We start from the raw sequence: 21,147 nt of genomic DNA, 5'->3' as shown, positions 1-21,147 counted from the left end.
AAATCACGACATGATATGAATGGTTTTTTTTCTGCTACTTACTATGTTCAATTTTTTGCTAACCCAAAAGAATAACGCTGTCTGTTTCTATGTTCCAGAAACCCTTTGTAGCATAACCCTTATCCTCTCAACCTGTTCTTCAGGCGCTTCTAAGCGGCTTGTCCGAACAGCCACTGTCTTATCCCTGCTCTTCATACCCTTGATAACCTCGACAGCAGACTTTGGTACTCCAAGCGCATCGGCAACGACACGCCTCACTGCTTTGTTGGCCTCGCCGTCTCTCGCCTGGGCTGCAACACATAGCTGGATGCGCTCGTCTGAAATGGTAGCAATACCCTCGCGATTCGCACTGACACCAGGCTTCACATGACAGAGTAATTGGATTGTGCCCGTACTTGGCTTGGCCGTCACTGCAGCGACAAAGCGAATAGCCTGACCGGACATTTGACGATAGTGGATATGAGGGTATTGGCAATTATGCAATCGGTGTACAACAGAGGTCAGGTGTGCGAGGCTGCTGCAGCTGGGCGAAGATAACGGCCAGGGCGGCGGCGGCAGCGGCTGAGCCTGGAAATGGGCGCAAAGCCGACTGCACCCGCCGTTTCCCAGCAAGGATTAGGCCATGCATCCCACTCTGCTGTGCCCGCAACATGGCATCCCGTCTGCTGGCCGCTCAATTGCCCTACACCAACACATCCAAAGTACCTATACTACAACACACATGTTTTGTTCCATTGCGCATCTCGAGCACTTTTGCATCTCCTCGGCTTCCTCGCCCTCTGCAAGGTGATCAAGCATGCCACCTACCTAATGTGACATGGCTTGCCTCGGCCCTCTTGCTTAGTGGTGGGCCCGCTCCATCTGTTACCAGACCTTCCGGGCCCGACTACTTCCCCTAAGTGATAAATTTGACGAGAGCCTCAAGTTGCTCTTCCCCTAAGTACAGGTGTACACGATGGCCACGAAAAACCAGCGACACATAATTACCTAACAACCGAGACCCGTGCCAAAGATAAAAAGGGCGCCCCGCGTCTGCCCTGCTTTTGTGTCGTGTTATCTTCGCATCTCGTGGTTTCCTTTTTCTTGTCATCATCATCTTGTTGATCAGACCTGAGTCTTGGTATAGGCGTCTTGTATATTCCGACAGCTACTTTAGCATCTTCTGAATTACCCCCACTATATATTTCGTGTTGCAGTATCAAAGCAAATCGACGTCAGGTAAGAACTCCATGCTGCTGCATACAGGACCTGGTCTTGTTTTATCTCTTTTCTTTTCTTTTGGCAAGCTGGAGGTTTCCGAGTCGCACTTCCGCAACAAGGAACCTCAAACTACAAACATTCTGCACGCTCAACTCCTCTGCACGAAACACTGTAAACGACCATACTAACATACCTTTTCAGTAGAAAAAATATGACTTCTGCACCAACAAAACAGCCCAACTTCCTGCCTAGTCGGCATGAGCTGGGTATCGTTGCAGTCGGTTTCAGCGGCGGTCAGGTAAGATTCTCTACCCCCGACAATCTTGCACACACACACTGTACCAGTAACTAACAACTCCATGTCCAGCCCAAAGCCGGCGTCGATGCCGCCCCCATGGCTCTCATCGAAAACGGCCTCATCAAGCAGCTAGAAGAAGACCTAGAGTACAACGTCACCTACGACGGCCAAGTACACAACTACTCGGAGCTCCAACCAACCGAGGACCCTGACTACCGGGGCATGAAGCGCCCCAAGTTCGCCAGCGCCGTGACGCGCGAAGTCAGCAACCAAGTGTACAAGCACGCCAAAGACGGCAAGCTCGTCCTCACCCTTGGCGGCGACCACTCCATCGCCATCGGCACCATTTCCGGTACCGCAAAGGCTGTCCGCGAGCGCCTCGGCAGGGAAATCGCAGTCATCTGGGTTGATGCGCATGCCGATATCAATACGCCTGAGACGTCTGACAGCGGCAATATTCACGGCATGCCTGTCTCTTTCCTCACGGGCCTTGCGACTGAGGACCGCGAAGATGTCTTTGGATGGATCAAGGAGGAGCACCGACTGAGCTTGAAGAAGCTTGTGTATATCGGTCTGAGGGATATTGATAGGGGAGAGAAGAAGATTCTGAGGGAGCATGGTATCAAGGCGTTTTCTATGCATGATATTGACAGGTAAGTTCTTGCACGTGGTTTGACGTCGTTTAATGCTGTGGCTAATGTCTTTTTGCAATAGGCACGGTATCGGCAAGGTTATGGATATGGCGCTGGGCTGGATCGGAAACGACACACCGATCCATCTCTCCTTTGACGTCGACGCCCTCGACCCCATGTGGGCGCCCAGCACTGGCACCCCTGTCCGTGGCGGTCTCACGCTGCGAGAAGGCGATTTCATTGCTGAGTGCGTTGCTGAGACGGGCTCGCTGATTGCTCTTGACCTTGTCGAGGTCAACCCTAGCCTTGATGCTGAGGGTGCGGGCGATACAGTGCGTGCCGGTGTGTCTATTGTGAGGTGTGCGCTTGGTGATACCCTATTGTGAGCTATCATGCGTGAGAGGCACGGTGATTATGAGGTCATATACGATGGCGTTTTGGCGTCATTTTCTTTTGACGGAATTTCGGTATAGAAGGTAGCGTTTTGTGTCTCTTTACTAGATCAAAGTCTTCAAGATAAGATAGTAAGAGGTAGATGGCCTAGATCAATATTTTCTTGTTCACGAATATTATTGCTCATCTTTGGGAGAGACGTGTATGTGCCTTCCATTACTGGGCCTCTGCGATCCTGGGTTATATAGGGACCTTCGTTGTATCTGAGAAAAGGTAGTCATGTCACCACCCAGCCTCAACGACGTGCTTTCACAGTTCAACCTGGCATTCCAACGCACGGGTTGCGTGAAACGGCGTCAATGGCTGACATGTTTCGAAGCGACGTCAGTTGTGAAACTGACATTCTATCTTAATTTTTCCCCTCCAAAAACTCAAATGTGAAAGTCGTTTCAGATTGAAATATCATTTTACTTTTCGTTTGCTTGTAGCAGTGTGTGTTTTATATGCCAGATTCGATGATGTATACGTAAATGTGTTCGAAAGGAAATGCAAGTATTTACACGAGAGGATATATGTTCCTGTCGTGCTCATAGGCCTAGCCTCACTCAAGGCGATTTACGTATACATGCGTGGCCCTTAGATTTTCGATGTGGATGCATGGGGTTTCAGAGATTATGGGGAAGTTGGGGCATTCTGGGGAAAGGAAACCGTTGTTTAAGATGGTTTCGTCAAAGGTAATATTTTGTATTCTCAGCAGACAGAAAAGTAACGAAGTACATGTCGTGCATGAAAACGGACGCTAAGGGGAGTTGGAATCATCATTTTAACGCAACATCTTTTTAGCCGGTGGGATCGAGAGTGTCACGATGTAGTCAACACAGCTCTGTGTTAATCGTACTACTACTATCGTTGATTCGTGACCAAGGCTTCAATTGGAAGGTGTAAAAGATCTCATGGAAAACTCCACACGGCTAACATCATAGCAAGGACGCGAGCTCCTGCAACCCATGTTTCCAGCTGAAATATATTGAGAGGGGAAGCGGCTAACCAGCAACGTTCAGCTGAAAAATTGGTGGCTTGCAGCTCGAAAGCGAAGAATACGACGGTACATCCAATCAGCGGTTGTACTCCAAATCGATACTTGTTGAACAGCAGCCTCATCCCCATCCCGCATAGCAAACAATAAAACTCTCTATCTAGCTGACTCACTCTTCAATCTCGATACCCACCAATTACCCAAGCATTTACACCCATTTCGAAAGTGAAAACCAATAAACAATGCATTTCCAACACGCGCTATCTCTATTATTCGCCGTTACGGCACTCGCCTCGCCATCACCAGAGGCCAACAACAACCCCACTTTGGCCAACCGCGATAGCCTTCCTCTCGATAAACGAGCATGTAGCTACAACGGCTGCGCCTGCATCAGCGGCCTCCCTGCAGGCGTATACTGCGGCAACTGCGTCGCCGGCGCCGGCACGTATGCGATACGCACCAAGCGCGTCAGTACCCACGCATACCAGTGCAACTCAAGCGGAAGGTGCTGCGACTACGGCGTTGCGAGCGATTGTGGGAAGAGCGTTGCGAGGTGCCGACAGGGTTCACCGAATTGAGTGAAGAGCCTGTATATGAAGAACTACCATGTGTGTGTTGAAGTTGAGGAGGAAAGTCAGTTGGAGTACGCAGGATGCCTTTGTGATGAGGGGGATCAAGGGGACCGGGATGCGCCTTCGTACTACCACCCCCCTAAAAACATCCGATTAGCTAGAATTTAAGATACAACCGCCTCATCTCTCATCCCATCACACATGTGACATTAAACCCTGTACCTGCGTCTTCCACAGCAACCCAAGGCATCATCAACGGAAGTACCGTCGACCCTCCAATCCTAGAAAATGAAGCCTAGTATAAGCACTAACCTCCATCTCCGCGACCAAGCCCAAAAAGCGGTAAGCCACGTCCGTCTATCAATCTCTACGCCAAATCGTCAAAAAAGCCGCCGAAGGAGACAATTTTACTCCGCTCGGCAGTTGATTAGCTAGATGGGTAGATACCTACACCGTGGCCTTGCTACCAATCTCATGCCCAGCAAGGCCATCTATTGGTCATAGACACGTCGTGAGCTATATATCGCTATATCGCTATGTACAGACCGTACACAAGGCAAAGTACATATGCAAGTCATACATACACACACACACACACACACACACACACACACACGCAAATTATGCAAAACACACCCACCCATACACCTATCACGCACACCGCCGTCCTTTACCTGCCTACCGCCCTCCTCAACGCCTCACCCGCTCGTGCCTGCAGCCTGCGCCCAACAAAAAGAAGACGTTTTCCCCTTCCTTTCCGTGCCCCCTACGTCACTATTGCCATCTCTCTCTCTCTCTCCCCTTTTTTCTCCCCGGAAAAAAAGGGAAAAACAAAAACAAAACAAAAGAAAGGGTGCATATCCGAGTAAGAAAAAAAAACTAATCAGGAAAGCTTACTTCAACTGTATGTGAGACGTGATGTAGAGACTACTTGCTTCGTCCCTTTTCGCTACACGTATCTGCGGCCCTGCCGTTCGTCTCGGGGTTTCTGTTTTCTAGTGCCTTGAGTTGAGACATACGCGGTGGGTGTGAGGGGGGGAAAAGAGGGCGAGTAAGCACCGAGGGTAGTAAGTAGTGGGCTTGGTGGTATATTGGGATTGCATGGGTGAGCGCTGTTCGGCTATCTACAGGCGGCGAGGTAAGTATTTGGGGTTGCAGCGAATTGGATTGAGCGGAGATGTCGTGCTGGCGGGCCGGGGATGTCTACTATTCCGGCGTAGTAAGAGTAGTTTTTTTTGGGCGGGTGAAGCGAAGGAAAGATGGCCTAAGAAAAAGGCGGTCAGATCTGAACATTCGTGGGAGAGCAGGAGTGAAGATGTCACCAAGACGAACAGTTACAAAGTCAACATGTCACAGAAAAGGAAAAATAAGTGTAAAGATATAATGTAGGTGGTCTACTGTTAATTATGTTGCCGATTCTTTTCGGAGATAGAGCCAAAGAATCTATGAACAAGAAAGGCCACCTGGACCACACGACTCCCTCCATAGGGCGACTAAGCATTTCAACCAATGCGTATTACAATACCAAGTATTATATCTCCATCGAAATGCTGCTGCGACAGAATTGCGCAAGGAAGCAGGGGTTCGTACAACAAACACGGCGCTCCCAATCCTGGACTGAATCGTGATGCAGAGTTAAAGTCGTAACCCGTGAAGCCATATTTTAATCACCCTCCTCTTTCCGAACTCAAGAATAGACAGTAGCGACACGACAAGTCACGTCACAACAAACCACTCAAGAGCGAAGTGCTTACAAGAAAGCAGCGACGGCACCAGCGATGGCGAAGAAGCCAACGGTGGCCTTGCCGGCGGCACCAGTGAACTGAGGAGGAGCAGACTTGGTGGGGGAGGGAACAGTGCCAGTGGCGGTGCCAGCGGCGGGGACAACGGGGGTGGAGCCGTTGGTGGCAGGGTAGTGAGGAGCCGGGGGAACGGCGGAGTAGGCAGGAGGAGTGTAAGCGGGCTTGCTGACGGCGGGAACGGGGACAGCAGGGGTGGACTTGGCAGGAGCCGGGACGGAAGGCACCGGGGTGTGGACGTAGGTAGCGGTGTACTGAGGGATGCTCAGGGTGCCGCTAGCGGGGACGGTGTAGGTGCTGGGTCCGTAGGTGATGGTGGTCTCCTCGGGGCAGACGTAGGTGGTAGCGGAGATGACCTCGGTGGTGGTGACAGCGGGAGCCGAGGGGGTGACGGCAGGGTAGCCGGCGGGAGCAGAGCTGGCAGGGTAACCAGCGGGAGCAGAGCTAGCAGGGTAACCAGCAGGAGCGGAGCTGGCAGGGTAACCAGCAGGAGCAGAGCTGGCTGGGTAGCCGGCGGGAGCAGAGCTGGCAGGGTAACCGGCAGGAGCAGAGCTGGCAGGGTAGTCGGCGGGAGCAGAGCTGGCTGGGTAGGCAACAGGAGCGGAGGAAGACTCGGCAGGGTAGGCCTCGTAGTGAGGAGCAGCAAGGGCAACGGCAGCGAAGCCAGCAACGACGGCGAAGGAACGCATCTTGAGTGTTGAGGGGGTTGGTATTAAATACGGTTGGTATTAAGTAGGGGCGGAGGAGGTCGTAGAGAACGAATGTAATCGGTGATAACCGGGTATTAGCGAGTGTAGTGAGTGTGTGGTAGAGAAAAAACTCAAGAAGACGCTGGGGAAGACATTATATACAACTGTACAGGAGCTGGCCTTGCCGAGAATGCTCACCCCCATCAACAGGGGCACTTGGACGTGGCCGTCTCCGTTCGGTAGCATCACAAGAGTTTTAGCGTGGCGTCGGGGTAGCGCCGCGGCGCGGGCTGTGCGTGGAAACAGTACGGAATAGGGGGAGGTGGTGGATAGCGTCGACATTGGCCGCCGTTATGAGTCGTTTATTGATACATGCTGGACGAGCCAATCAGGGCGAGGATGCTGGAAAGAAACGAAATGAGTTTGACAGCCTCCCTACCAAGCGACTCATGTCGTCTCAGGATCTCGACTCCCATGCTAACTCTTTTGGGAGCCCTGTCGGCTAGTGAGCGACTTGTGCACGCCGAATCTGCTCAATCACCCACTAGGCGCGATTCTCCTGAAGCTTATGGTCGCCAGCCGCAGGACGGCAGAGATGCGGGCTGGCAGGCTGCACAAACATGCAAGAGGGCGACGCCAATGTTGAGCGTCTTGGTCAAGTGGATTCAGTTACGCGTCGTGGCATCTGTAGGCCACACCGCTCTTGGCTCCATCACTGAACACCTGAACAAAGCGACGGTTAAGGGACCATCTCGAAGGGCTAGCATTGCGACACCCCCGAGGCCCGTCAGCCCCGAGATTTGCTGTGTCCACTCATTGACATATCGAGGAGCCTCCCCGCGTGCGCGCAAAAATAGCCACCTGCTGAAAGGAGAGGGCGCGAATTCAAGCCGTCTGTAACTGACAATGCAATGTCATTGGTCCATGCTCCCAGTGGATATTGACGGGTTCCTGCATCGTCGCAGGCTTCTAGACCTTTGACTAATCGAGCGAAGAGCCGACCGACATGTGCTGCTTGTTCGTACATAGCCGTATGAACACTTGTGTTGTACATACATAGCAGTGGTAGCCTGGCGGAGCCTTGTATATACACATGTAAGTAGAGTGAGACGTTATTGTCAGACGTCAGCCCGAGGCTGTAGTTGCGCATGGCTTCTACGCTGTAGTCGTTTTGACAAGCTTCTTCTGCAGTAAGTCGGACCAGGCGTGATCCGTCACCGGTTTACGAGCAGTAGCACCTTCAGGCGGAACCGTGTAATCTCGCATCCAGTATCGCCTCGAGCGGCGCATGGGTCTAGTGGGTGCTACAGTAGCAGTAAGCTCTTACGCATTGATCGCGGCATCGGCTTACCTATATTGAAATATGTTAAGCAGCACATAGTGCACCACGTAACACGAGCATCTCGATCTCCACTACCATGTGCGGACTTACCCCAAGCGGTGGTCATTTCCTTGGGTCCAACAAAGCGTACCGAATCGCGGTGAGAATGGTGAGGCGTAGTGTCCTGTTGGTGAAAGTGGTATTGACGGTGAGGGAAATCCAGGCGCGCGCTAGTCGCCCCCCTGTTCCGAGGTCACGCCGCCCAGGCAAGTGCCCCTCGCCCTCAGGCAGCACGAGCAGCCTTGCTCTTCCATACTGGCAGCTCACCGGTCCCCATTGTCCTACCCCAACGCCACCTACCCAGAATCTGCCTCCGACACCTCTTATCTGCTCAGACACCATCACTGCCATCACCGGAAACTAACGTGTCAACCGCGCCCCCAAGTCCTTTAGGCATCGGACGGCCTCCCCGGCTCCATTGTAGAATGCCAAGAACCCAAACCGCTGTACCAAAGGGATGGGACGGACATGCCATTTACCTCCATGCCCTTTCATATTCAAAGAAGCTCTCCCGTGAGAAGCTCATGACAATCGTATTCCCGAAATCCCATCTGGGCCCCAATGTACCAGTTTACAAACCTAGTGGACCATACACCAATGTCAAGATTACCCCAGTTACAGACTCTGCTCATCCAGCGTTTGGGCAACATGCTCTCTGTGCTAACCAGCAGCTCCCCCCAGACTCGTTCATCCTGCCATATCTAGGCTATGTTCACGATCAGAATGATACCAATGAAACATCCGACTACGACCTCTCACTAGACCGAGAACTAGGTATCGGCGTCGATGCGTCCATGATGGGCAACGAAGCCCGCTTCATCAACGACTACCGAGGAGTCTCATCCGAACCCAATGCCGAGTTTCGCGACATACATGTGGACTGCGGAAACGGCAAGGTGGAGAAGCGAGTCGGCGTGTTCGTCCTCAGTGCTGGCAAAAGTGGAAAGAGGGCAAAGGGCATCGCCCGTGGCCAGGAAATTCTCATCAGCTATGGCAAAGGTTTCTGGTCGGAGCGACAGGCAACTGAAGAGTGACGCTCGCGTACGTCTTTTTGAGACTCTCGAAATTACTACATCAGTTGTTCTACTCCCATCGAACCAAGCCTTAGTTTTGGACGTAAAGCATCCTATCAGCCTAAACACGCCTATGCCGAGAGACACGTACACCTGGAAGTGATGGGCTTTGAAATCTGCAGGTGCTGCCAAATTGGATGCCCCTCTAAACGAAAAGCCAGGATTTCCATGCAGGTTCCCTGATTGCATCGCCACGTACCACTTAGATTGCAGGGCATTCCTTTACAGACCTCATTGTCTATGTGTGACCCGACGTGGCGTTTTCATGTGACGTGCGGGACGTTGCATCAGCGAAGGATTTGGACCTTCATCTAGAAGCCTCGTCCATGATCACAACCCGAGACACTCCATCCGTGGAATATGATTAGTGCTGAAGGGTTGGACAGGAACGTCACCGCTAAGCCGGAACCCGGCACACGTGCGAGACTGAGCCACAAATGTGGCGTCCAAACCTGATTTCCGCCCCATAATCACATAGGCCTGCAATCGTAGCAAGCAGATGCTGTGCTCAGTGATCCGGATTTCTCTAACCTGGATGGAAACTCAAGCTGAATGTCTTGCGCGGGCATCTATTCGATAAGCTGATGGTGATTTGTGAGGCGTGTCTGAACTATGTCAGGGGTCCATTGTCGAGATGTGCGGCTGGGATAATTCGGGTTTTAGCCCGACGTCATCTCTTGTAACACTTGGGCAATTTCGCATCATGATGGAATTGTGATGGCACGGAGAAAATTGCATACAGACATTGGTCGTTGTCTTCACATGCTGAGCTGTGAGAGGCAACCCACTAATGTTTTCTCAACAGCTATGCAGGTACAGCACTCAATCACGATCTTCGCTGGAACTTGTCAGTGGGCTTGTTTGAACGATCGCGATTCTACTCCGAGGGTCCTACTTCAAGTCCCTACCGGTGACGTGATTTCGCTTAGGCGCCCCCTCACAACACATGCAGATCAACAAAGGGGACGACTCTACCAATCACAACATCACCCACCCAAAACCCCTGGCTATCCCAACTGGGTAGTTCGAAACGTTCCCGGTTGCTCAAAGCCTGGAAGGGCGGACTCAGCCGCGCCATGTCTTGGATGGAATCTCCTCACTGGACGTCATGGCCTACTCAGCTCTCGTTGCAAAGCGGTTAAGTCGCTCGAAGGCCATAAAGCTCGAGGTTGCCCTTCTTTGTCAAATAATCTCTGGAATCAAACCATCATAAACCACTCTCGTCCCACAGCTTGCGCGTCACCGTCACCAAGGCTTCACAGCAGCATCACCTCGTCGTCCCAGCTCCACTTCGATCCACTTACTGACTAGGCTTTGGTACCCACCTTTATAGGGCCTCGCCGATCTCCCACCACGCAACGCTCTTGGCATTGTCAAGAGGTATATCTATTAGGGCCCAACATCTCCACACAATCAGAAATCAAACCTTGCAAACCGCCAACAATGCAAACACCAGGCGATACTAAGCTGAACGACACCATGAGCCCCATGTCAAGGCCCGCTTTATGTCGGGTAAGTGCATCTATAGTAATCTATGAAGCGATATGTACTAACACCTGGTGTCTAGCATCAATCGATGCAGAAGTACATGCTGCTCTCTGCCCAGAAAGAAGCTCTTCAACGTCGTATGGCCATGGAGATCCCCTTCAACGCACCTATGACTCCCAGCTCACCCGAATTTCAATCTCTTTCTTCATCCCCTACGTCTCCGAAGTACTCCTCGCCGTTTCCAACAGCGAGTGACCCAATACCTGTCAGCTCCAGGACAAACGCGACCCCACGTACCAGTGTCGATGATATCCACACGGAAGAGTCTCAAAAGCTCGCTGAGATCAATCAGCAGATTGTGGCCACTCTTACTGAGCTCCTCAATACCGACTGTATCCGCAACGATGAAAAGCAGCGTGCCTGGATCCAGGAGCGTCTCATGGAAGCAGAGCACCAAATACGCCGTGAGCGCCGCCGCCATTCGTCGAATGCAGGCGGTGGCTTTGCGTCTGCTATCGCTCAGCATCTTGAGCTTGGTCTCAATACATCCAAGACCTGGGCGTAGTTGAGTCTTTTACGATGAAGTTTTTCATACTTCGTTCAACCTATCACCTGTTGATGTTTGTTTGACGTATCTACGACTGCAACGTGGCTGTGGCTTATATGATTTATTTTTTAGCGGGCACAAGGGCGCATGGGATTTGGCGAAACGGGTTCTGAAATGAAGTGCTCAAATCAGGAAAGAAAAAAAGATACCCCCCAATTGATGGCTAATCCATTAGCGATTTGAACTGCTAGGTTCTTGTATCATCATTTTTATGTATTCTTAGTCTTTTAACAAATCACGATCACAACGATAGTTGCTTTTACAACTGAGTCCTGTCTCAACATGCCTCAATTTCCAAGTTTATAGTACTAGTATTCCTTGATTCTTTCGCTCACTGTTGTCACCCTCGTCCACCAACCAGTGAATTAACCTTTGTCCGCGTGGCACTTCTTTTAGCAGGGGGGGCTAACCATGCTCACCATGATAACCACTTATTCTCTCCTTGGTTAACTCTTTTTTTCTTCTCGCCCAATAGAAAGATCCGGCGGCACGCTGCGGATGCGACGGACCCTGCATGCTTCTAGGTCCTTGGCACCTTGGGAGCATCTTACATCCAACAGGATTGTTATGTTTTTTTACCCCAGTAAAGAAGGGAGTGATGAGCGCATGGTGCGTTTTATTTCTCCGCTTCACTAATTGTTGATCTAGCGCTGGGGTTTTTTGACCGCTTGTGTTCTGCTTCTCCCCTTTCTCTGTGCCTTCTACTTACGGATGTGGGAGACAAAGCAAGTATGTGGAAACCGTGGGTGCAATGATAGCGTACATGCTAGTTGTTGTGGACGGATGGTATGACGTCAGATATCCTGACTCTCTGCTCCTTTTGGGTAACTGTTCGTGAACTAAGCGCGCGTTCCTTCGTTCTTTTTTTTTCTCGGATTTTTCTTGCGATAAGAGCGAGGCAGGACTTTGTTCTTTTCCTTTTCAACGGTACGGCGTAGAAAAAAGGAATGTTTGCGGGATTTCGGCATGTTTTGCGGATAATGGTTTACGTATGGTTCCGTGATTCATGTACTGGCTTCGCAATGCGATCTCAATTATCTTGCTTGATAGATTTTGTTTTTAATTTCACGCCTATTTTACCCCTCGTTTTGGGGTTAGGGATGTGGAGATGTGGGCTAGGTCATCTAGCAGATTGAGGATGGTGGAGAGAGACTCCTTTGGGTCCTTTGATCCCATAGACTCGACTACCACCCACGTGCGGTCAACTGCCATGCCGCAGCCTTTTCCACTTCATCTTCTATACAACGAGGAAATTACAAATGTAGTCCTTCAAATTCCTTTGCGTCATTCTGCATGTGAGGCTAGATGCGTCTTTTGTTCTGGTAATTTCAGAGGTGGTAAAATTTACAGCGCCAAAGTATATGGGTGCACTCCTCGTCATCTCCCCCGTTCATTACTATACAAGACTTGAATCGCGGGTCCGCATTTGTCAACCAGCCTTGTTTGCGATGATTCGCCCTGGGCCAAGGAAGATCTCTGGCGTCTGTGTTCCGACGTTCCGACGCGCCGACTCTTGTCTTTGGTACCCCGACTCTTTCCAGGCCGGGGCAAACTGGGTTCCATGTGGGATTTGGCGAATCAAGGGATACGATCCGTGAACAAGCACAATTGAAATGCATCGCCAGTGGGTTGATCATGGCCAATCGATCGCACTCGGACTCTTTCCAATGCATTCAATTCAATACGAGGTCTCGATTTGACAGATCGTTTCCTCGGAGCAAAACAAAGTTTACTCTACGAAATGCCGCATTGGCACATCAACACTCACTGCGATGAGTTCATCTTGTACTTGATTATGCGCCGTGAAACTCGCCTTCCGTCAGCGCTTAGAACCACGAGTGCTCGTCCATGCTGTTTCCATCAAGAGGTGTGCCTCTAGTGCTGTCACGGACCTCGGCCCCAGCGAGCGCTAAATCAGGAGGCGTAGATCGAACTGTATCCAAATGAGCAAGGCCCGCTGCCGCAGAAGTTGCACCTCTCATCACGAGCAGACCGGCTGTCTTTTCTCCGCGAATGTCGAAATTTTCAGCCACTTTGTTTACCAATGTAACAGTCGAGTTGTTGAGCAGCGTCAGCGCAGACCCGAGAAAATCTGCCGATTTACTCGATAGGCGCAGCATCCACTTGTATTCATCTAGCTTCTTTTGCTACTGGGCTACTTCGTCTTTAGTATTGGATGTTACCCATAGGAGAGATATGAATGAGCCGATGAGGACAAAGTTGTACTTTGAGCCAGAGTACCAGAATGATTGGTGGTGCTCGGGTCGCAGGGACTGAACAAATCGCGTGGCAGAAGTGAGTCGTGTTTGTGCTGCTTGCCGGCAGATGAAGTACAGCTCTGCATCATCTGCCGACGACAAAGAGCGGATGATGCGCCGATGTAACGACATTTCGACGGCATAGTAGCCGAGATGAAGTAGCCTACGCTAGAAAGTTTTCTTGCAGAAATGTCTTGCATTTTGAGGGTTGACGGCATGTCTGCATACCATTGACACAGGGCAAGCTGCAGCGGCTTTGCAGTGTCGAGAAGCGAGCGCAGGTGTACAGCTGATCGACGTCGAGCTTACTCTTCTTGACAAGGTAGTAATCACTGATCATTGTGCCTGCAAGAGGTCCCATGAGGCAGGAGTAGCCGCTCAGGAAGGCAAGTAATCCTGACGCATTCCTAACGATATTCCAAGGTGTATAGGCAGTGGCAAAGACTGAAAGAAAGACGGTAGCCCTGAAATTGTTGACATATTTGGGCATCATACCCGATACATCGTTTGAGGATGGATAGGTACCCGCTGCAATCTGGTTGCTGATGGTCGCAAGGAGGAAGTTGGCAGATACGAAAAACTTTGCTGCTCGGGAGTCGAACTTGGCAATAACATTTGGCATGTACCACTCAAACTCGCCCCAGAGATATGAATGGGCGTCGGTGACGAACATCGGTGTCAATGCCCCAAGAGTTCCAATTATGGGAAGAGCAAAGAGCTGATAGTTGTCAGCCATTCGGTTTTTGGAGAACCTGCCAAAATCGGGCATGTTGGTTGCCAACGAAGAGAAGAGTCCAATGACAGCATTGAGCCCTTGCAGCACTGAGTAGGCGGTATTCATATACCTTGAAGCCAATTTCATTTCTCCCTTGATGAGCGGCCCGCCGCTGACAAACACATTAGTATATTACACTGCTTAAGATTGCAAAGGGACCTTACCCTTTTGTGATTGTAACAGCCCAGATAAACAAGGCCAAAAACGTCGGAGGGACTATGATACTCTTGATCCAAAACAGAACACGCAACTTGGAAATTTTCATGAGCGCCAGCCCAGTTTGTAGGAACCAGTACAAGAACAGGCAAAGCAACCCAGCAGCTGATATCTCGTTAAAGATTGGTCACCCTGTCAGCAAACATGGTAACTTACAATCAATTCCAGCACTCTCGGGCAGGTGATTCAGAAAAGTGATGAAACTTGGCCATATGGCTTCGATGCAGCGCTGGAGGTAATTGCTAGCTTGGACAATGAGGATAGCAGTCCAGATCATGACAACGAAAGATCGAATAGCAATGGCTGGGATGGAGCCATACATTCCAAAAACACTGCGAACAATGACTGGGAAGGAAACAGCGTACGTAGCACCCATCTTAGCAGTGAGGGTGATGACTACGCTACAGATGGCAAAACCGAAAAAGAAAATCGGGATCGTTTCTCTAGCCGTAAATCCAAGAGCCATGACACTACTGACAGTCGAAATCAGAGGAGGAGCCAGCATATCCGCACACCAGTATGCCCAGTAATCCAGAGCGCCCCAGGTGCGCTGTTCCGGAGGAATTGGATCCATGTCTATTGTGAAGTAGACTATCAGTATCGTTGCAAGTCAGCAAGTCTTGAGTGGCTACGCACCTTGGTTCGACCAGCGTGAGCCATACTTTCCGCTCTTGAAAGGAACTCTCAGATGGAGGTGAGGGGCAAGCCTTGTCTTAAGCCTCGCCTTGAGTACTGACATGGTCGTGTGTATTCGAGTGTGAAGAACACAAACTAAATACTAAAACTCTTGTTCATCCTCATCTACCAGCGATCCGTTTAATACCAAAGATAACTTGGCTAGGACATGGTGCCCGTATCAAGATCGCTTCTGCAGATATCCACATTGGAGGTTCCATTGCGACAATCCATGTCTATCAAGATAGGAACTCTCGGCACCACGAAACATGTGTGAGGAAATGTATGGTTTTCGGCAGAAACATATTGATATGAGCCGTAGAGTGAGAAACCAGGTTTGTCTTGACTTGGATACCCACAAATGCGGCTTATCAGAAGATGCGCTGAACTGGATTGGGGTTGGTACTGGTCTGATAAGACCTCAGAGTTCTCGCGCCGCCGCTCGCCGTAGGCTGGTTGCATACTCCGCTTTCGGGCAGTTCGCAGATGACAATATTTATTCAGAATGGGTTGAATGCTAAGAATGCAGCACCTTGCTGCACGCTTGGAGCTCTTTTAATACCATCATCCATTCAGCTAATTCTGAACATTTCGTCTCTCTCCTTGTATGTTATCTTGACCAGTGTCAAGTAAACACCTACACTTTGACACCATGACGAAGACAACTGCGAAACCCAACATGATCTCTTTTGACGCGAAGCCATACGCCTTTTCTATTCCCCTGGATCACACTGCATTGCTCATCATAGATATGCAGCGCGACTTCTTACTCCCTCAAGGATTCGGTGAGATCCAGGGTGGAAACTTGGAAGCAGTTCAAGCTTCCATTGCGCCCACCAAACAACTCTTAGACGCATGTCGAAGCACAGGCATGGCCATCGTTCATACACGCGAGGGCCACAAACCGGACCTCTCAGACTGCCCTTCATCAAAATTCACTAGGCAAGAAGCAGCGCCTGGCAACACCCAGCACAAACTAGTTATTGGCGACAAGGGAGGACTGGGTCGCCTGCTGACCAGAGGAGAATACGGCCACGACATTATCGATGAGTTGAAGCCGCTGCATGGCGAAGTAGTCATAGACAAGCCTAGCAAAGGCTCGTTCTGGAACACGCCCATCCTACATCAGCTCAAAGCGCGAGCCATCACATATTTGATCGTATCGGGCGTCACTACAGAGTGCTGCTTCGCTACAACCATTCGAGAAGCAAACGACCGCGGCTTCGAATGCTGTGGCATCGAGGAAGCAACTAGTGGATACAATGATGCATGCTTTAAGAAGCCAACATTAGACATGATCCACTGGTCACAAGGGCTCTTCGGCTTTATCGGCAGCCTAGAACCCCTCGTCGAGGCTCTTGAGCCTTTTTCCACAAAGCATATTCAACTCGGCTCTACGCCCCTCAAACGCCACCCGAATTCGATGGCGACCCCACAATATTCAGTCTGAAACGAGCCTACAGGAATGGTCTTTCACCCCTGACAGTCGTCGAAGCAGTCTACGGTAAAATCGAAGCATACAAAAAGATTGATCCAGCAGTATGGATCCACCTCCAACCCTTCGAATCCGCTCTAGAAGCCGCTCGAGATTTAATTACTAAATTCCCCAATCGAACCGCTCTCCCCCCTCTCTTCGGCATCCCCTTCAGCGTCAAAGACAGCATCGACATCGCAGGTCTCCCCACCACAACCGCCTGCCCACCCCTCGCCCACATCCCCTCCACTTCTGCGGTCGTCTACGAAAAAGTCATTTCCCAAAGCGCCCCCTTCATCGGCAAAACAAACCTCGACCAACTCGCCACAGGCCTAGTCGGCTGCCGCAGTCCCTACGGCACTCCCCACTCCGTCTACCACCCCTTCTACATAAGTGGCGGCTCCAGCAGCGGCAGCGCCGTCTCCGTAGCCGCAAACCTTGTCTCCTTCTCCCTGGCCACCGACACTGCAGGTTCTGGGCGCGTCCCCGCGGGTCTAAACGGCATCGTCGGCTTCAAACCCACACGCGGCACTATCTCCTTCCGCGGCATAGCGCCCGCCTGCTTATCCCTCGATTGCATAGCTCTCGCTATAAAAACCGTCCCGGATGCCCGAATACTTTGGCAGATCTTGGAAAGCTACGCCGCCCTAGATCCCTACTCGAAACCAGCACTAGCATTCGAACGCCACATCAACAGCATCGGCCCTCAATCTTCAACCTTCAAATTCGGTATTCCGCCGCAAGAAGCGCTGGCCGTTTGCTCCGCCCCAACACGTCGGTTGTTCAACGACACGGTATCGAAACTCCGAGCGCTCGGCGGCGTCCTCACACCGATAAACTGGTCGCCCTTCCAAAAAGCAGGGGAGCTACTGTACGAAGGAACTTTCGTATCCCAGCGCCTCGCCTCTCTTCCTGATGACTTTCTCGAGAAAAACAGAGCGGGATTGCATCCCGTTACCGCACAGCTAATGGATGCCGTGACGCAGAGAAAGAGCTCGGCGGTAGATGCATATCGCGATTTACAAGCCAAAGCACTGTATACGCGGCAGGTAGAGGACGTGTTTGCGTATTCGGCGCAAGGAATCGATATGCTTGTTGTGCCGACGACGCCGACGCATTGGCGAATTGACGAGGTGCTGGAGGATCCGATTGGGAAGAATAGTGTGCTAGGCGAGTTTACGCATTGTGGGAATGTGCTGGATTTGCGTGGGGTTGCGGTGCCGGCGGGGGAGCATTTGATTAGGGAGTTGAATGGGCGGGAGGAGGATGAGGGTGTGTTGCCGTTTAGTGTGACGTTCTTGAGTGGATCGAGGTTGGATGCCGAGATGCTGGAGATTGCGAGGCGGTTTGAAGAAAGTGTGTGCGGGTAGGAATTTGGCAATATCAGTATTCACTTGAAACATTGTGTCATAAAAGTGTGGGACGTAGAGTGTGAACAAGTATCGTAGTATCATAGCCTATCAATTGCGACCCTGTACAGGATCAATGTTGTACACAAAAGAAGAATAAGACCGAAACAACAAAACCAAGTGCGCTGCACTAGAGACCCTAACGCCACACATGTATACCAAGCAAAACGCCATCCTTCATGTACGCTCATTTCATTCAACATTGATTGTGTCGTCATCCATGTGCATTTTATATCGACAAAGCAACAGCAGCAAAGAGGGCGAAAACGAAGCTAAGCGTTGCTCCACCCTGGATCCTGCTGCCAGCGCTGTCGCCATGGATACCGAGAATCTCTGCTTGCCTGGAGAATGTAACGTTCTGCGGGATCGTCTCGTTTAGGCACTGTCCGTTGACAATATCGAGACCGGTCAGGTCATTTGGCTCACGGAAGAACATGTAGCTGCGGCTGTTCAAGCCCTTGAAGCCCTCGGTGTTGTAGGGGAACCACATCTTGTCGTCAGTGGCTGAAGTGTTGCGCAAGAAGATGCATTGAACCTGATTGGGGTAGTCGTGGGCCATCTTAGGGTAGGCCTTCATGACATCGCTGTTTGAGGTGTCGGCAACAAGAACAAACTTGCGCTCAGGAAATGTCTCGAAAACCTTGGTGAGGAGGTACTGACGGATGGAGAGGGTGGCCTCGATGTCGGAGAAATTGAGCGGGCGAGTGTCAAAGGACCCTCCTGGGTAGGTCTTGTAGATAAAGTCCATGTAGAGGCGGGTAGCTTGTTCAGGTGTGGTGGTTAGGTAGTGGAAGTGCGTGTTGTTGGGAAGAGTACGCGACCAGTTGGCATAGATGTCGGGCATGTTCATCCAGGGAGTAAAGGGGCGGGCGAAGCTGTTGAGGAGACCTTCCTTGGGTTCGTAGATCTTGGTCACACGCAGGATATCGTCAATATCCGAGATGAAGGTGATACCCTGAGGGGGGACAAGGAAGGCAGTGGCATTGCCGCTGTCCGTGCCATTGGTATGAACGTTGAGGCGCTGAACGTTATTGGTCTGGTTACCGGGTGTGAGGCCGTTCAACTTGATGGGTACGAAGACGTCAAAGTCGCCCAGTTCGGTAGTCTCGTAGGGAAGGGTAAGGGACTGGGTTCCGCCAGGTGCCTGGACCGAGTTACCGCCACCAGGCTCACCGTCGGCGCCTTGCATGGGCGAAGGCTCAAGGCTCATGGAAACATTCTGGTCGCCTTGCTGGACAATGAAAATGGAGCGGGTGAGGTTGCGTGCCTGTTCTTGCTCGTTCTGAGGCAGCTTTTCAATGCTAGTATCGATCAAGAAGACATTGGCCAGGTCGTCGACCTTTTTCTGATCGATATCCGGGAACTTGTAGACATTGCCGTGGAAGCGGACGTTCCAGCCCTGGTCGGTCCAGTTCGCATACGGGGGAACGTTGAGAACTTGAGTAGGCTTCGAGGCCAAATCATCATCGCCAATGTCGAGAGACTTGAGGACTTGAGAGCCGGTAGGGAGGCCTTCGAACCAAGCAGGAATGCCTAGAGAAGAAGTGTCAGCATAAGCTTTACTAGCGCGCTCTACCCCCGAAAGATTTGGTTACCTTCAGTGAAGAAGCTGGGCAGGTCCGAACCCAGCACACTGCCTAGGGACTGCGCATAGCCCCCGACGCCACTCTTGATATCGTCGATAATGTCTCTCTGCACGTAGCTCATGCGGCTGTCGAATCGGACCGCGGCTGGAGTGACGAGTGGCTCACGGGCCTCAACCACCCTTGCTGGGATAGCCGTCGGCTCTGGAATTGCAACTGCACCGGCAAGACCAACAGTCGCGGCGAGTTGCAGCGCGTGCTGCCATGTGCGTTGGTGGACCATGCTGGTGTTGTAATGATGACAGCGAGTGGAACCAAGGAGGCCAAGACGTGCTACTCTTCCTCAAGAAAAGAATGGCAGGCTGAAGAAGACAAGTGAGTGCGAGGGCAGGAAGACAGAGGCCCGGAAGAAATATGTAGCAGTCGCAAGCCACAGCCACACTAACGCGTAGTGTAGTGTTGAGTGGTGGACAGCAGCAGGCTTACTTATACAAAAAACCCAGGTTGCGTGTCGCTGCAGGTACGGGCGCCATGATGTCACTGGGCGTGGCTTGGACCCGGTCTGGCCAGTGTTTTGATCGCGTCTCGTCCATCTGCTCCCCCCTCCCAGACTCCAGCATCAGGTAGAGTACGGTAGTGTACAAGTTCTGCCGATCCGGATCCTGACGGCGGCATCTTGATTGCAATTGCATGATGCGAAGGCTGCGCACGGAACTGCTGCGCCTCGAGTGGCTGTCAATCATGTCAATGCACTTCGACCGAGGTGAACAACAAGACCAGCCATGCACCATCTCAGCCCGCCCCAAGTTCTATCTCCGATTACCGAACCATCGATCTATACTAGCTCTTTCGATAATTTCCTCCGATCGAAGCCATTGTCTTAGGGCGATTGAACACTTTCCAGAGGACTTGTCTCCTTGAGTTCGTGTTGGCCCCGGCAGTTATCCTGTGTTTCTAGCGCATGTTTTCCCACGACCGGATCACGTTTGATAGTGTACGCATCGATTCATGTTTCTCTCAGTCTGAATCATCCAAGCTTCAAGGCAACTTGGCATTGCGGGTCTAGATAAAGCTTGGCGTGCTTTGTGCAGGAAAGCTGGGGGTGGGGTGTAAATGCGTCGAGTGCATGCATTGCTGCCATGAAGGTTGCATTGTACTTGGCTTGCTCATGTGGCCAGTTGTTCTCAATATCGTGTTTGAGAGTTGATAAGTTTCAAACCAATAGTCACGTGCATTGTCGTGTTTCATTCTAGAAGCTCAGTTGACATTCGAATAAACTGTTGCAAGTTTCAGTTCATAGCAGCATTGCTGAGGGGCTTCTATACAGTACAGTAGGAGAAAGGATTGAGTTGATTGGCTGTATCGACAATACCGTAGATCTGATATGAAGTCCTCTCGCGAAGATGAATGAGATATATTACAAGATTTTGGTTGCTCATCTTATTAGTTGCCGCAGCTGCTGTTCAAATAGTACTTATGCTAAGCTTCTCGACCCTTTTCCATATGGATATCAATGATCCACACTGCAGAGATGCGGATCTCGGGAATCCTGAGTCCACATCTTGTCCGGATGCACTGCTTTGTCCCTG

At 51.2% G+C, this 21,147-nt stretch overlaps 12 protein-coding genes across 12 annotated transcripts; 8 read left to right on the top strand and 4 right to left on the bottom strand.

Annotated features, from left to right (window-relative positions):
* Window positions 1–31: 31 nt before the first annotated feature.
* COCSADRAFT_34741 (uncharacterized protein) lies at window positions 32–466 on the bottom strand. Its single transcript, XM_007699300.1, has one exon. It carries the CDS (start codon window positions 442–444, stop codon window positions 88–90), a length of 357 nt encoding a protein of 118 aa, XP_007697490.1. The 5' UTR covers window positions 445–466; the 3' UTR covers window positions 32–87.
* Window positions 467–1,064: 598 nt separating this feature from the next.
* COCSADRAFT_295570 (uncharacterized protein) lies at window positions 1,065–2,608 on the top strand. Its single transcript, XM_007699533.1, has 4 exons — window positions 1,065–1,218; window positions 1,402–1,498; window positions 1,568–2,151; window positions 2,213–2,608. Exons 2-4 carry the CDS (start codon window positions 1,412–1,414, stop codon window positions 2,514–2,516), a joined length of 975 nt encoding a protein of 324 aa, XP_007697723.1. The 5' UTR covers window positions 1,065–1,218; window positions 1,402–1,411; the 3' UTR covers window positions 2,517–2,608.
* Window positions 2,609–3,684: 1,076 nt separating this feature from the next.
* On the top strand, window positions 3,685–4,312 carry COCSADRAFT_34739 (uncharacterized protein). The gene has a single exon (XM_007699299.1). The coding sequence runs from the start codon at window positions 3,802–3,804 to the stop codon at window positions 4,135–4,137; it is 336 nt and encodes a 111-aa protein (XP_007697489.1). The 5' UTR covers window positions 3,685–3,801; the 3' UTR covers window positions 4,138–4,312.
* Window positions 4,313–4,728: 416 nt separating this feature from the next.
* On the top strand, window positions 4,729–5,174 carry COCSADRAFT_197670 (uncharacterized protein; the record flags this gene model as incomplete). Its single annotated transcript, XM_007699532.1, has 1 exon — window positions 4,729–5,174. A coding segment is annotated over one exon (286 nt), but the record flags the coding sequence as incomplete, so codon positions are not given.
* Window positions 5,175–5,820: 646 nt separating this feature from the next.
* Window positions 5,821–6,805, bottom strand: COCSADRAFT_295458 (uncharacterized protein). Its single transcript, XM_007699531.1, has one exon. It carries the CDS (start codon window positions 6,617–6,619, stop codon window positions 5,882–5,884), a length of 738 nt encoding a protein of 245 aa, XP_007697721.1. The 5' UTR covers window positions 6,620–6,805; the 3' UTR covers window positions 5,821–5,881.
* A 75-nt stretch (window positions 6,806–6,880) lies between these two features.
* On the top strand, window positions 6,881–7,529 carry COCSADRAFT_188571 (uncharacterized protein). Its single transcript, XM_007699530.1, has one exon. It carries the CDS (start codon window positions 6,992–6,994, stop codon window positions 7,517–7,519), a length of 528 nt encoding a protein of 175 aa, XP_007697720.1. The 5' UTR covers window positions 6,881–6,991; the 3' UTR covers window positions 7,520–7,529.
* A 623-nt stretch (window positions 7,530–8,152) lies between these two features.
* On the top strand, window positions 8,153–9,412 carry COCSADRAFT_295441 (uncharacterized protein). Its single transcript, XM_007699529.1, has one exon. The coding sequence runs from the start codon at window positions 8,426–8,428 to the stop codon at window positions 9,032–9,034; it is 609 nt and encodes a 202-aa protein (XP_007697719.1). The 5' UTR covers window positions 8,153–8,425; the 3' UTR covers window positions 9,035–9,412.
* On the top strand, window positions 9,413–10,548 carry COCSADRAFT_295442 (uncharacterized protein). Its single transcript, XM_007699528.1, has one exon. It carries the CDS (start codon window positions 9,791–9,793, stop codon window positions 10,382–10,384), a length of 594 nt encoding a protein of 197 aa, XP_007697718.1. The 5' UTR covers window positions 9,413–9,790; the 3' UTR covers window positions 10,385–10,548.
* A 4-nt stretch (window positions 10,549–10,552) lies between these two features.
* COCSADRAFT_85259 (uncharacterized protein) lies at window positions 10,553–11,126 on the top strand (the record flags this gene model as incomplete). The annotated part of the gene is made up of 2 exons (XM_007699527.1): window positions 10,553–10,585; window positions 10,641–11,126. 2 exons carry the CDS (start codon window positions 10,553–10,555, stop codon window positions 11,124–11,126), a joined length of 519 nt encoding a protein of 172 aa, XP_007697717.1.
* Window positions 11,127–13,363: 2,237 nt separating this feature from the next.
* Window positions 13,364–15,404, bottom strand: COCSADRAFT_353208 (uncharacterized protein). Its single transcript, XM_007699526.1, has 4 exons — window positions 15,054–15,404; window positions 14,574–14,993; window positions 14,366–14,522; window positions 13,364–14,313 (listed from the first exon to the last, which is right to left on the bottom strand). Exons 1-4 carry the CDS (start codon window positions 15,154–15,156, stop codon window positions 13,590–13,592), a joined length of 1,404 nt encoding a protein of 467 aa, XP_007697716.1. The 5' UTR covers window positions 15,157–15,404; the 3' UTR covers window positions 13,364–13,589.
* Window positions 15,405–15,744: 340 nt separating this feature from the next.
* On the top strand, window positions 15,745–18,070 carry COCSADRAFT_353196 (uncharacterized protein; the record flags this gene model as incomplete). Its single annotated transcript, XM_007699525.1, has 2 exons — window positions 15,745–16,397; window positions 16,556–18,070. 2 exons carry the CDS (start codon window positions 15,745–15,747, stop codon window positions 17,934–17,936), a joined length of 2,034 nt encoding a protein of 677 aa, XP_007697715.1. The 3' UTR covers window positions 17,937–18,070.
* A 134-nt stretch (window positions 18,071–18,204) lies between these two features.
* On the bottom strand, window positions 18,205–19,841 carry COCSADRAFT_24286 (uncharacterized protein; the record flags this gene model as incomplete). The annotated part of the gene is made up of 2 exons (XM_007699242.1): window positions 18,205–19,508; window positions 19,571–19,841. 2 exons carry the CDS (start codon window positions 19,839–19,841, stop codon window positions 18,205–18,207), a joined length of 1,575 nt encoding a protein of 524 aa, XP_007697432.1.
* Window positions 19,842–21,147: the final 1,306 nt, after the last annotated feature.

Source organism: Bipolaris sorokiniana (genome assembly GCF_000338995.1).
Source record: "Bipolaris sorokiniana ND90Pr unplaced genomic scaffold COCSAscaffold_4, whole genome shotgun sequence".
NCBI classification, from domain to species: Eukaryota; Fungi; Ascomycota; class Dothideomycetes; order Pleosporales; family Pleosporaceae; genus Bipolaris; species Bipolaris sorokiniana.
The sequence above is the reverse complement of the archived record's forward strand: the minus strand, read 5'-3'. Positions and strand labels throughout refer to the sequence as shown.

Excerpts from the sequence above, each read along its gene's own strand:
- COCSADRAFT_188571 (XM_007699530.1), top strand. The coding sequence starts at position 6,992 with ATGCTGGACGAGCCAATCAGGGCGAGGATGCTGGAAAGAAACGAAATG.
- COCSADRAFT_295570 (XM_007699533.1), top strand. The coding sequence starts at position 1,412 with ATGACTTCTGCACCAACAAAACAGCCCAACTTCCTGCCTAGTCGGCAT. Across the intron at positions 1,499-1,567 it reads TCGGTTTCAGCGGCGGTCAG|CCCAAAGCCGGCGTCGATGC; the intron begins GTAAGATTCTCT and ends CTCCATGTCCAG. Across the intron at positions 2,152-2,212 it reads TCTATGCATGATATTGACAG|GCACGGTATCGGCAAGGTTA; the intron begins GTAAGTTCTTGC and ends TTTTTGCAATAG.
- COCSADRAFT_295442 (XM_007699528.1), top strand. The coding sequence starts at position 9,791 with ATGGCACGGAGAAAATTGCATACAGACATTGGTCGTTGTCTTCACATG.
- COCSADRAFT_353208 (XM_007699526.1), bottom strand. The coding sequence starts at position 15,156 with ATGTCAGTACTCAAGGCGAGGCTTAAGACAAGGCTTGCCCCTCACCTC. Across the intron at positions 14,994-15,053 it reads CTCACGCTGGTCGAACCAAG|ACATGGATCCAATTCCTCCG; the intron begins GTGCGTAGCCAC and ends ACTTCACAATAG. Across the intron at positions 14,314-14,365 it reads GCTGTTACAATCACAAAAGG|CGGCGGGCCGCTCATCAAGG; the intron begins GTAAGGTCCCTT and ends TGTGTTTGTCAG.
- COCSADRAFT_295458 (XM_007699531.1), bottom strand. The coding sequence starts at position 6,619 with ATGCGTTCCTTCGCCGTCGTTGCTGGCTTCGCTGCCGTTGCCCTTGCT.
- COCSADRAFT_34739 (XM_007699299.1), top strand. The coding sequence starts at position 3,802 with ATGCATTTCCAACACGCGCTATCTCTATTATTCGCCGTTACGGCACTC.
- COCSADRAFT_295441 (XM_007699529.1), top strand. The coding sequence starts at position 8,426 with ATGCCAAGAACCCAAACCGCTGTACCAAAGGGATGGGACGGACATGCC.
- COCSADRAFT_34741 (XM_007699300.1), bottom strand. The coding sequence starts at position 444 with ATGTCCGGTCAGGCTATTCGCTTTGTCGCTGCAGTGACGGCCAAGCCA.